The sequence below is a fragment of the Hydra vulgaris genome, chromosome 05 (assembly GCF_038396675.1).
Source record: "Hydra vulgaris chromosome 05, alternate assembly HydraT2T_AEP".
NCBI lineage: Eukaryota > Metazoa > Cnidaria > Hydrozoa > Anthoathecata > Hydridae > Hydra > Hydra vulgaris.
The window spans coordinates 14,837,230-14,851,860 of NC_088924.1; the positions used below are offsets into that span (position 1 = coordinate 14,837,230).

The 14,631-nt window shown below is 28.7% G+C and overlaps 1 protein-coding gene across 4 annotated transcripts in view; it reads left to right on the forward strand.

Moving 5' to 3' along the window:
* The window catches only part of LOC136080611 (uncharacterized), a 129,393-nt gene that overhangs the window by 89,012 nt on the left and 25,750 nt on the right, over nucleotides 1–14,631 (forward strand). For all 4 annotated transcript variants that reach the window (XM_065797472.1, XM_065797474.1, XM_065797473.1 and 1 more), the window contains 2 exons: nucleotides 9,069–9,554; nucleotides 12,621–12,785. In XM_065797472.1, coding sequence (XP_065653544.1) covers nucleotides 9,069–9,554; nucleotides 12,621–12,785 — 651 coding nt within the window. The remainder of the gene's footprint in view (nucleotides 1–9,068; nucleotides 9,555–12,620; nucleotides 12,786–14,631) is intronic.

A 14,631-nucleotide genomic window follows, 5' to 3' on the forward strand; every position in this document is an offset into this window, starting at 1 on the left:
ATTTTTTTTATTCTGATTCACTCACAACAAGGCTGCTGTCAACCACTATTAAATTGGGAGTTGCTAGAAAAAAAAAGAATAGAGTTAAAGAGCAAGAAAAGAGTTGACAGAAGACTTGAAAATTTGTAGGTTGTATGCATCAGGAAAAAATGAAGATGGGAGAGAGTTCCAAAGGGTTAAAGTGTGGGGAAAAAACTACAGGAATAATAGTTTTTAAAGCATGCAGGGGGAGACAAAGAGATGCAACTTTATGATGATGGGAGAGACGCTCAGGTTTAGCAGATAGAGCAGGTCCAATGGGGTTTACAATGCAGTTTTTAGACTTTGTTTAGAGGAGAAAGATAAAGGGGTGAATAAGAGATTTTTAGAGGTAGAAAATGGAATCAGGAGTTAGGAAATGGCGAGCACAATAAAGAGAAATAATCTTAGTAGATGCAAATTTAGCAATCGATTGTATATGTAGTTTTCATGAGAGTTCAGTAGTGAATGGTAATCCAAGAAAATGAAGAGAATTAAAGAAGAGGAATTAGTGAGAGAGTTGCCATTCATTATTATAGGAATGTTGACAGTATTGCAATAGTTGTTCGCAGTAAATAAATGCGTTTTGTTGGAGTTAAAATTAAGAAACCACTGCAAGCTTCAATCTGTTACAGAAGACAGAAGTGAAATCAGATTCAAGATCAGCTGCCTGTTCTAAGGAGTCAAAAAGAGAAGACTTCTTATCGAGACAGGAGTTCATCAGCAAAAAGAGGTAAGAGTAAGATGTGAGGAAGATTGTTAATGTGAATAAGGAACAAAACAGGGCCAAGGATAGATTTTTTATGTACCAAGGAAATGGAGAAGAGGGTTGGCCTTCAAGGATGATTTTAATAAAGCAGAAAAAAGGAAATGATTTGATAATCTTAAAAACTTTTCCAGATATATAATAGCTTAATACATATAGTTGCAAGTCAGCTATAGAGCAAGAGGATTCAAAATGGTATTGTTATTTGGCTCAAGATGGGATGTGAGAAATTTGTTGATCAAAGATTCAAAAATCTTGCTAATAATAAAAAGAAGACTGATTGGCCGATAATTAAAGTGGGTCTAAATGTTCTTCAGAGTTTTAAAAATTTGAACCACAAATAGCATTTTCCACCAGGCAAAAAAACAAGACTCAGTCAAGCACTTATTAAATAGTTTAGAGGGAATTAAAGAGAGTTCTGGAAAATAATTTTGTAAGACTATGCCCGAAATGTTGTCTGGACCACAAGCCATATAAGAGTTTAATTGAGATATGAATTTAGCAACAGAAGCCGGAGTGATTTGAATGTCTAACAATCGATTAACCTGTAGATCAAATGGGATGCTAGCCAAAATTTGCAATGTCAATTATGAAACTCTACTTAATATATACCATGCAATTTTTGGATCACATCTTAGATATGCTTGTCAGGTTTGGGGACAATGCAAGTCTAATGCTTTTTTAAGATTATGTAACCTACAAAACAAAACTTTAAAAATAATGTTCTTTCAACAATATCATTCTAACTCTGACATCCTTTACTTTCTATCAAAAATACTCAAATTATGTGATCTTTTTTATCTATTAAGTTGTCTATTCGTCTGGAATCATAAACAAGTAAACCTCCCTCCATCATTCTCCAATTTTTTGACCACTAAAAAAAGTTCTTGTTATTACCTTTGATTTTTTAGTAACTTTAAATTATCTATCCCAAATCGTTGTTTGGTAAAATATGGTGATAATTCTATTACAAACCATGGAATAATTTACCTTTTCATTTTCAATCACTCAACTCTATTTCACAATTTAAAAGCCGTCTTTTTGACTATTTGATAGGAAAATACTCTAATTAAAATTTTAGGCTTATAATAGGTTATTATTACTATTGTTATTAGTTTTATTATTATATGTGATGTTAATATTACTTACATTTTATTTACATTTTTATTATCATCAATATTACTTATTAAAATTGTTTAATATTTATGTGATATTTGTTAATAATATTATTATTGTAATTATTATTGTCAATTTTATTATTATTATTGTTATTATTATTGTTATTATCATTATTATTGTTATTATAATTACTAATACAATTATTATTATTATTGTTTTTATAATTACTAATATAATCATTATTATTCTTATTATTATATTTAATAGTATTATTGATATTATTATAATCCTCTTCGTTTAATTTACTTTATTATTATTATATGGTTGCTATTATTATTTAATTGGTGTTTACCTTATATTAGTACTCGTACTATTAGTAAACAACCATGAAATGTAAACTTTTATTTCAGAATATATATTGTTATTGTCATTTAATTGGAATGGAAGGAAGAGTATGGTCATATTTAAAGAGTCAAGTATGAAAAAAAGTTCTTAGCAAGTAGTTCTACCTTATTCTTGGGAGAGGTAATAAGATCAGTCCCATGAATGAGAGATGGAATGTCAGACCTACTCTTGTTAATGATGCTGTTGAAGATTTTCCAAAAGTCTCTAGAGCCTAACTTCTGAGATAAGATACAGGATTTAGTGAACTGAAAATAATGGAGCCTAGCATCAGACACTTTTTTACATTGATTTCTTGTCATAATAAATAGTTGTTTGTTCTCAAGAGAGTTATTTTTTAGAAAAAGATGAAAAAAATGATTACGATTAGATATAGCAACTGTACAAAATGAAAACCATGGATTAGAATGAGACTTAACTTGGAACCGGCAAGAAAAAATAAAAGCTTCCATTCCTGTGTAATCCAGGAAATTACGTAGGAGGTGCATTTATCATGGTCAAATCCACCTAAAAGAGAAAAAGGAGAAACTAAACTCAAGCTAGGGTTAGAGATAAAATACAAATCAAGGAGTGAAGGTAAGTGATTAAAGTTGCCTGGAAAATGATTCACAAAGTTAACTATCTGAGTAAGAGAAATACAGAAGTTATGGGCTTTAGTGCCAGCAGACTCAGTGGCATTAGAGCCAAGCCATTCAGTGTGATGGGAATTAAAATCGCTAATAGCAATAATATTGGCAGTGGGGTAAAAAGAAAGGGCATAGTCAATTTGATCAGAAATTACATGCTAAGCAGAAGGATTCAAAGCTGTATTCTGGACAAATAGGTTACTTGATGTGTAAGTATACCTTCAAGCTAAGCATGTGACTATTGAAGTCTTTACAAATCAAACGATAGTACTCATCAATACTGAAATCTGAAGAAGGAACAGCCAAATTTAAAATAGTCTCACAAAGAGAAAGCAAGTCTGGTGAATCTTGCAAGAAGTAAAAGTCAACTGATAGAAGGTTATTTTAAATATCACAAATGTTTGTGAAAGATATATTTAAACAGTTAGGTGGTAAGGATGGCTTTTTATGTTTAATATTTAGGGTGCGTAAAAAGTTTGGGGCCATTTTTCTATAACGTTTTAAGCAAGGTAGACGAACTTTTTACACACCCTATGCAGTTTTTCAGATTTTACATAATGTAAGCTCATTTGGAAACAATGTTTGCATTGTTTTTAGGAAAAATGTCTGAACTCAGACCTGCTATTATTTGTCTATTTGAGCAAGGAAGATGAGTGAAAGAAATTGTCCAACTTCTAAACATCAAACATCACCAAACTGTATCCAAAGTCATTAAGCGATATCAAGAAACTGGGAGTTATGACGACAGATGGAGAAGTGGACATCCTCGGACTGCCAACACTCCAGCTAACCGGAATAAGATCTTAGGTCAAATTAAAAGAAACCCACGAACACAGAAGAACTCAACAAGAAAAATGGCCAAAGCTGTTGGAATTTCTGAAGGATCAGTCCAAAATATTCAGAAAGGAGCCGGATTAAAAGCCAGGAAACATGTTACAGCTCAATTACTTACAGAAGAGGTGAAACAAAAACGTTTGAACTGATGCAGGAAGCTTCTGAAACGTTTTGGTGCTGGGCAACACCGAAAAATTCTGTTTTCTGATGAGAAATGGTTCGATGTTGAGCAAGCTCATAACAATCAAAATGACAGAAGTTGGTCTAAGGAACCCCTGGCACTCGAAAAAATAATCATTTGCCATCAACAGAAGCCACAGCAAGTGATGGTCTGAGTAGGAATCACTCACAATGGTAAAACTCCTCTCTTCTTTGTTCCAGATGGAGTCAAAGTTCATGGTGCTGAATATCGAGCGATGCTTGAAGAAAAACTTTTGCCTTTGACCCAGCAGCATTTTGGAGATAAAGAATGGAAGTTTTAACAGGATGGTGCACCCTTTTGCAAAGCTATACAGACTCAAACTTGGCTGGAAGAAAACTTTCCCAATTTTATCAAAGTTGACATCAGCTCTCAGAGACAGATTGGAGAATGGCCATCAAACTCACCAGACTTAAACCTGTTGGACTACTGTTGGAGTATTCTAGAGACCAAAGCTTGCATGAAACCCCATCGATCGATTAAAGAGTTAAAAAAAGACCTGATTAAAGCCTGGAAAGAAATCCCAATGGAAACAATTGCTAAAGCTGTAAATGATTTTCCTAAGAGGTTAAAAAAGTGCATTCAGGTAGAGGGAGGATATTTTGAGAATATGTAAATAACTATGTCTGGCAAACTGTGTACATACATTTATAACCTGTGTACATACATTCATAACCTGTTTTACAAATGAAGTATAACGGATGATGCGGAAGTTATCTGACAAATCCTAATTTCATTATTTGAGCATAATAATTAGTTTTTGTGGTTTTATTTGTAGGCATAAACGTTCTATAAAATATAAACTTTATTATTTGAAACACAATTATTTAAAATGAGGTTAAATGCAGTTGAATGAGAATCTTTTCGAAAGCGACAAAAAATGTTTTTTGTAAATAAACCTAACATAAAAATAAAAAAAATCGTAAATCATTTTGAAAAGGAAGGATTTGCTCGAAGTACAATATATGATAACCTAAAAAGACTTGAAACTGTTCAATCGTTTTGTGATAGAAAGCACCCTGGTCGCCTGACATCCTGGACTAGAGAAAAGAAAGCCGAATTAACGAGACTTGTCAACAATCGAAAAGGGGTCAGTCAGAGAAAAATAGGTATTAAATTTGGTGTAAATCAATCGACAATTGGTCGTCAGTTAAAAAAAATGAATAATAAATATATAAAACGTGAAAAGACTCCAAAACATACTATAGAACAACAAATAAAGGCAAAGAAAAGATGCAGGAAACTAGTTAACCAACTCTATAACACAAAATCGCTTCTAGTCATCGATGACGAAAAATACTTTTGTTTTGCAGGGGACAACATGCCTGGGAATTATGGATACTACACAAACAACAAAAAGACATGTCAAGAAAGTGTTCATTTTATAGGAAAAGAGAAATTTCCAAAAAAATTATTAATGTGGATAGCCATATCTGACCGTGGTATGTCCGAGCGATTGTTTCGCACTTCCAAGGCTGTAGCGATCAATTCATCAATCTATATTAATGAATGTTTAGAAAAACGACTTCTTCCATTTATTCACAAGTATCATGGAGACTTTAACTATTTATTTTGGCCAGATTTAGAAAGTTCTCATTACTCTAAAGATTCTCTAAATTGGATGGACTAATATGTCTATTACGTTGATAAAGAATCCAATCCCCCAAATGTGCCTCAAGCACAAGCAATTGAAAATTTTTGGGGACATTTGGCACAAAAGGTTTACGAGGGAGATTGGCAAGCTTCAACAGAGCAATTTTTGATTGATCACATTAAACTAAAACTACAAGAAATTGATTTAAACTTTTTACAGTCGCATATAAAAGGCGTCAGAGCAAAATTGAGATCAATTGCAGATGGTGGTGTTTTTTCATATAAAAAATAATATATTTTTATTAAAAGATAAATGCTATATTTAAAAAAAATATAAAGTAGTTTGTTTTTTTATTTATAAATAAGTTATTGACGTTTTTATTTTGTCCGATAACTTCCGCATCACCCGTTACTGTGTTTTGTAAATGAAATACTGTGTTTTGCGAAATGGCCGTGAACTTTTTACGCACCCTGTATTTGGTTTACTTTGGGCTCCTTATATGGTTTCAACAATGTGCACCAAAGCATTTACAGAGACTCCATCCATGCGCAACATAGCAACATGTTAAAACTCTGATATTATGATGCCAGCTGTTGATGGAATTAGCCCCTCTGAAAGTTACCACAGAGTTTGGGAAACCTTTTTATATGCTAGCCTCAAAACCATTAAACTGAGTTTTAGAGCATTACCCTCATTAGATAACAGGAAGAGTTGCATAGCCACTTTCAAAGAGACACAAGCAGTAATCTGAGTAGAGTCAAGAAGATCCAGCATTCATCATCTCAGGCAGAAACAATGTAACACAGGTTTTCATCTAAGCCAGCCTAAAAGATGAAGAGGGGGTTTGAGGTTGGTCAACAAAATTATTCTGCTTTCCCATAAATTCTTTGCTTTTCTCCAAATGTGTTTTATAAAAAAATATTAATTATAGTCATGAAAGACTGGTAATTAAGTGGTTAAGAACTGCTAACTCTGTGTGTAATAAAAATATATTTATGTTTATGATTTTTTTGTTTACAGCTTTTCATTTTTTTTTTGTCTTCCTATGTTTTGTCATTTTCAGTGTCTTCTTGTATTTGCATTAATTTTTTTCTTGCTTATTTTTTTTTAAGTTTATTTTGCATCATTTTTTTTTAATTTATTTTGTGTTATGTTTAATTATAATATATATTATTTTTCGCTCACTTTCATCATTTAATTTGTATCTCATTAATCCTTGCATTAATTTTTAATGTAATTAACTTAATAAATTGCTTTTATTCATTTAGTTTTTGCATTTATTCATTCTCTTTTTTTTCAAAATTTTTTAACTGCTATTAATTTAATTCAATAAAAATTTAACAAAAAATAATAAACTTAATTTTTTAATTATCTTCATTACTTTTCTTTCATTGTGTTTTTTTTCTTGATTTATGTTTATGTGTAAACCATTTTATTATTTTTATTGTTGATTTTTCATTGTTTTGCTTGTTTTATATAGGTCTCATTCCATTAAGTGATACCTATATAAAATAAACCTATATAGTTTTTAATTATACAAGAATATATAATAAAATAAAATTATTTTATAAAATAAATTATTTATAAAATAATTATTTTAGTTAGGCCAAATCTAGTTGTGTAAAATTTTTAATTAATTTTTTTTTTCATTTTTTAATTAATGGTTAAGCAAATGTATAAAAATGTAAAACTTAACATATAAAACATGCATATAAAAATCAAATAATTTTTTTTTCATTTTTTAATTAATGGTTAAGCAAATGTATAAAAATGTAAAACTTAAATTATAAAACATGCATATAAAAATCAAATAAGTCAGTAAACAATAAAATTATGTAACACAATGTTTGACCTTGGGTTCAAAGTGTTATATTACAGTTGTACTAACGTCGAAAACACATTTTTTTTAAAATAAAAACATAAAAAACAACTTTTCTTAATCACAGACTTTGATTATTTAATCCCTGATAAAAAATTGAAAATGAAAATTTTTATTGAGACAGAAAAGTGTAGTGGTGTAGTGGTAAAGCGCTTGCTACATAAGCGAGAGGTTCCGAGTTCAATCCTCACCACGTCCCTGTTAGTACCTCGTTCTACTTGTTTCTCCACACAGCGGCCTTGTTCGTCAAGGTTCGTGTTTCGGAGTTATAGAGTTGGTTATAACCACTATTAAGTTGCCTCCTCATCTGTAGTGGCCTTCTCGGCCTTGAGGAGGTGAATAACAAACAAAAAAAATCATATTTTTGTTTATTCAGTATAGTAAGAAACAGCAATAGCATATTGAATAGACAAAAAAATTGGTTAATAAGCTTAAAAAATGAGTAGATTTTCTAGATTTGCAAGTTAACTGTGATCACTTACAAAATAACTCCTTAAGTACACTGTCCTTAATAATAACATTTCAAATTCAGTAAATTTTGATGAAATTACTTCCCTTGCTCCTCAGAGAAATATTGAATTTTTCATGATTCAAGCATTTATACTTGTATGAGTAATTTTAGACAGATAAAGAACATTCTAGAAAGTTCTGGAAGTCTCTTGAAAGTTCTAGTGCATTATGGAAAATTCACAGATCTTGTGGGCAATTCTAGCAGTTCAAATAGGTGTTCTAGCAGTTCAGTAGGTGAAGATTTTTAACAAAATCTTCACCTGATAAACTAAATTCACATTTCTAAACAACTTTTTTTCTATGGTCGATCTAAAAAACCAATGAAAGTGTAATAAATAAACTATGAAAAATATTTGTTATAAAATAGCGTTGAAACTAAAAAATCATTAATTCATAAATTAGCTAAATACTTGAATAAAATTTAATTGCTACATTCTTTAAATAATTATTGACAAAAGCTATGCTCTTATAAAGCAATGCTTTTATAACTAATTAATTATTAACCCTTTTGTAACAGGATGTAAAAAATCAAAAGTAAAACTTTGTTGACCTGAAGTTGGCAAAGTACAGCACACTTGTACCAAATTGAAATCCTATTGGTTTAGTGGGCTGAAAATTGGTTACATAATATAATTAGACCATAGTTAATGGCCATTACATGTTTTTTATCTTTTTTGAAATTCTATATCATTAAGGAGGTTGCTCTTTGGTGTGTCATCTAATGTGTTTTGTTTTCTTAATCTCTGTTTTTAATAAACTCTTAATTTCTAAATCAGATATTTAATTGATGTATTTATTTTAAATGCTAACAAAATAACATAAGCATTTAAGAGCAGAGCTTTAGTTTTTAAGAGTTAGTAGTTAACTAATAGAGTTAATAGTTAACTAAATTAATAAGCATAATAAAATTTAAATGGTTAATAAGCATAATGGCGAAACTTTTTGTTGAAATACCTTAGTATTGAGGTGTCCTTATCTTTACATTATTTTATCAAAAATATTGTTTAAGAATATCTAGCAAGGAAATACCTATATAATTTTTTATCTGGTTGGTGGTATATATTGTTAGGAGTAGTTGTTTAGTTATTTATGGCATAATTTTTTTTTTAATCATTTTTCAGATTGTCTGGTGGGGAATAGTATTATTCGATTAGTAAAAGAACAGATTCTTGTTGAAATACCAGAACTTCAAAAAGAATATTTAGTCTCATTTTATGTGAAGCTTAATTCATTTGTTACTGGCTGGCATAATATTATTCATTTTACTATAAATTCGGATAATCTTTATTATGTTGATAAAATTCCTAGCATCTGGTTTCATAAAGATGGAAATGGAAGTCTTTTAATTTCAGCTCCTATTAATGGTAGCCCTCTTCAATATTTTAAAACAAAACCAATTGAAATAAATCAATGGACATACATTGAGATTAGTCAAGTTTTAAATGACACCTTTTATATATATAGAATTAAAATTAACGAAGAGTTTATCTGCTCAGAAATTAACAACCAAGCGCAAAGTTTTAAAAATGTTCGAGTGTATGCTTCAGATCCATGGTATGATGCTCAGGATGGCTCTATTAAAGACTTGTTAATCATTGGTATTTCAAGTAAGCTTTTTTTTTATATAAAACCTTTTGTGTAACAAAGCATTTTTTTAGAATTATTAATTTGTTTGACACATGCAGGTCTTTTAAAAAAAAACATAATAAAGAGTACCTAAAAAGGGATTTTAACAAAAAGAAAATTGAAGAAAATTTATTTAATTTTAATTTGGATTTATGCATTATGAGCAAAAAATTTGTTAGATGCACTACAATGCAAAACTGTTTCTATTTCCATTCAAATAGGAAATCTTGCTAAAGAAATAATGAAGCTCTTTTTTTTTTTAATAAAACATATAGCTAAAATAGGGATTGCGCAGAATTAACAACAGAACATAAAATGTTAAAAAGTTATTTTCTGGATTATTTCCAAAGGCATTCTCATTCTTTATTTCTGTTGATTTTGAACTTGCAAACTGGTTTGGAAACTAAACAATTTTTTTTTCTTTTGATAGGAATAGAAAAGATTTTTAATTTTAAACCAAATCAGTCAAAATTAGTCATTCTAATGTCAGGTCAGTAATTAATAAAATGGTATTTACACTCCTTAAATTAGGCAGTGTAAAATAAAATTATTTTCTTTTTTTTGTGGTGTAAAATAAAGTTATTTCAATTAGCAGTGTAAAATAAAATTTTTTGCTTTTTTTTACACTTGTCACAATTACGTTTGAAACAACGCACCTTTCTATAATTATATACAATAATTATAAAAATTTATATAATAATTTATATAATATATATAAAATAATTTAACAAAATATATATAATAATTTCTATAATTATATACAATAAAAAAAAAAATAGATCAGGTAATAAATAAGATTACATTAAAACTTATTTTTTCATTTAATGTGCAAATATAGTTTTATTCCTTTTCTTTTTTTTTTGCTCACCCTTTTTTTGCAGTACTCTAGATCACCCAATTTTTGTTTGTAAATGTTTTGCATAGAGTGAAATCTGCATAAACTGAATTTGATGACTGCTCACTCTAAAGTCTATTAAAAAATAATTTTGTAGAGTTGAAAGAAGTTTTGGATAAAAAATTTTGATGTTTTTCAGCTTGATTAATAAGAAATTCAGGTATGTGCTTAATGACTGCATGGACTTGAGATATAACTGAAGTTCTGAGGCTTTGTATGCGTTCCCGAATTCAAATATAGGGTCTCTATAGATGGATTTGAGGACATTGCATGTTTGTTGCATTTAATTCATGACTGCATTGAATGTTAAGAATTCAATTTTGGTGTTTTCAACCAATTATTCTAGAATACAAAAATGACTTAAAAGATGTCTGCATTGGTTTTCATTCTCCTCCTTGCATTGACGGCCTGTAAATACTAAGTTTGTTTAACTATTTGATAGCTTTTAAGGAATAAAATTTGCTTTAACTAAAGATGGTTGTTAAGTTATAAAATAGCCTATCTATAATTCTAAGAACTAAGTTTATGGCTTTATGATTGGCAAAACATCAAGAACTTTTTTCACCAAGAAAATATAGCAGAGAAAGGTTTGCAAATAAAAACTTTCTTGCTCAATTTCTGTTGAGAGTGAGAACTTTCTGATAATCAATTGTCCTTTTTTACTCTGATATTTCTTGGTTAGAAAATTGTTCATCCAGGTTTTACACTATGGGCAGGGACATATTGATGTAGCTGAGAAAAAAAAACACTTCTAAGACAAACTAAGTTCAAAATTCCTTTTAAGTTTTTTACAAAATCAAATTGCCATGATTATTAGGTTTGTCACAACTGAGTTGGTTTTGCATGCACCTTACAAATAAGACTTTTTTGTGACTTACTTGTGACTACTAACTAACCTTTAGAAGTTCACCAATTCCATCATTGAAAATATATTTATCTGCTAAAGGTTATGCTGATCAACAATGTGTTCAACCAATCAAAGTCATTTTTTTGTTTATTGTTATCCACTCACAATTGCATCAAAATTCTATAGTTATATAACTGTAGAGAGATTTAAAGTGAAAAATAAATTGCTTTTTCACATTAATGTTGCAGCTAAACTTGATTCAATTGATCAAATCATTTGGACCTGTCAAAATTCAGAAAAAAGTGTCTGCTTTGTGAGCCAGTTGTAAAGAAAACCATAATTTGATTGAAATCATTTAACTTCCATTACTGACACAAAGTTAAATAGAAGCAAAAGAAAAACAGGAGCAGCACTCTTGATTTTTCAAAATCAGCACTTTTTGCCTAATCAGCACTTTTTGCAATAGTTAAGTTTTGTTAAGTCCTCTTTTGTTGCTAAGATATTGTTTGATCTTTCATCTTCAAATGCAGCAAACTTTGTTTTACACTTTTATGACAAATTATGAAGCAAGTGTCTTCTAAAATAATTTTAGAAAATTGTTGTTTTATTAAATTTGGCAGATTTTACTATGTAATCAACTTTCTTTCCTAGTTAAAAAAGGGACACAAACTGAGTGAGTAAAGAATTTAAATTAAATAAAAATAAAAATAAAAAAATGGATATGTAGCGTTTAGATAATTTTATTTTAAGTTTAAGATTAAAGTTTGTTTATGTTTATTACTTAAAATGGCTTTTAATTAATATTAGAACATAGATTTTAATATTTTTATGTTGTTACTTCTTTTTAACACTGGAGTACACTGATGTACACCTCCAGTTTTCCTCCTTTTTAACACTGGAGGTAAGCGTACAAAAAAAATGTTCAGAATGGTTAAAGAAAAAAAGGGATAAAGTAAGGTAATAATGACATCTGTGAAAGATTTTTTTCACAGTTTGTCTCAATTTTTTGATAGAGATAGAAACATAGTATTTCATGTCTTCAAACACAGGTTTTTAAAGATGATATTTTTAAAATTTGAAACAAATTTTTAATGTGATGTCCTATTTTAATTTTTTATTCATTTTTTTACGCCATTTTTTATGGTTAATTTTGAATAATCTCTGTGATTCCTCTATTTATTTACCTGATCAAAGATTTTTTAAATGTATATTTAAAATGACAAATCATCATTTACTGGCTTTTTTTTAGATTTATTATTATATAAATAATAATCATTAAAAAATAATTTTTATCTGTAATTTTAGCCCCTTGGGCACAATGGAGTGATTGGTCAAATTGTAATGTTTCATATGGTGCTGGGTTTATGAACAGAACAAGGAAGTGTAATGTATCAGAAGACTTAAAATGTTGCTCTTTTAACAACACTGAAGTAATGGAGTGTTTTGTGAACAAAGCCATTATTTTAGAAGGTTTTAAGTTTATTAGTTGCATTAAAACAATTTTTTAATTTATACTTTGTTTTTAAAAGACAATTGACTTGCATATATATACACAATATAAATGACTTATATAAAATAATAAATGAAGAAATATATCTTCATTAATTATTATGTTATTGTTTTTTTTTTCATTATATTTTATATATATTTCATACTATTTTATATCATATATACTTTAGAAGAACACTGATAATCATTTATTCAAATCAGATATAAGATTTCTTCTAAATTTGATTTATTAAATAGTCTGCCAGCTCCTGTTTCAAAAAGTCTATATTTATTGAAGTCCATTTGGCTGATGTTGATGTGGTTGATTCTTACAAACACAAAGTGATAATAGCAAAATCGATGTTCATGTGTGAAACAGTGTCACTAGTTATTCATCAGATTCACTAATATTCACAACAATCGTTATTTGTGCCTGAAAACACAAAAGTTTTAATTTAAAGAACATCAATTTATGTGTTTATGAGATTAAATAATTGAATAATCTGCCTTTTTAAACTAACTAAATTAAAAACTGAAAAACTTACTATAAAAATTCAAAAGTAGTTGGGTTCTCCTAGTTCAGAGAGAAAAAGGCATGAGTGTTTTGAATGCTTCATGATTCTTATTAAAGAATAAAACTAGTTAAAACAGTGTTTTATCAAACAAGTCTTATGCACCATGTTTGGTATTCTTTAGTTTGCAAAGACTTTAATGGTCACATGCTTGGCTTGGGGATACATTTATATATTAGTTTACCAATTTTCATGAAATCAGATTTGAACCCTCTGAGGATTCTTTTATACATTTTTTTTAGCAACTTTTCACTTAAACACCATTCTTTTTATTCTTCTTACTAAGTCGTTTTTTTTATGTTAATTTTTTAAAATTTTGACTTATTATGTATCTTTATATATTTGACGTATTATGTATCTTTATATATTCTTATTTATTATTATATATACTCAATTATATCATATATCATATAAACTTTACAAAACCAATGATAAAAATTTATTTAAATCAGTTAAATGATAAGGCTCCTCCTTCTATATCTGATTTATTATATAGCTGATCAATCATATGATACATTTTAATGTAAATTAGGGCTAAACACTAAAGTTATATAAGTATTTGTAGAATGCATGTTGTAAAATGTAAATGATATAATGTTGAGTATAATGTTGAATGAATTGCATATATTTTTACTTCAAATTGCATTTGCTTGCATCATTTAACTGGTTGTTTACATCCTTGTTTAGTGTTTCAATTAAGAAACCGTAGTGTTTAGTTTTGTTTTGTTTCTTGTTGTTTTTTTTTTTTTTTGAATACACTCCTTGATAACTTTTGTTTCAGTATTGATGTCTTAAATTTTTTGTTCTTTATCTTTTAATTTGCAAAGATTCTTATGCTTACATACATGGCCTGGACATATAATTATGTATCAATTTACCTATTTGTTGTGAAATCAGACCACATTCTGTAGAAGTTCTTAAATGAGAAATAACTACTAAAAGAAATCTTTCTGAAAGCAATTTTATGCCTTTGACTGCATGATCATTCTTTTTTTAAATCATTTTGAGCTTTCAATTTTTAAAAGTTGGCTAAAATAACAGGTTAAAGATTTTTTTAATGTAATGTTTTATTTGAAAAATAAGTAAATTTTTCTACTTAGGTGTGAGCTCAAGAGAATAGCCTCTGGAGTTTTTCCATCTTGGATGTGAGCTCAAAAGAATAGCCTCTGGAATTTTTCCATCTAGGATGTGAAAAAGCTTAAAAGATCTGCTAAAAGTATATAGTCCTAAAAAGTATCTTTATAATTAGAGACTCT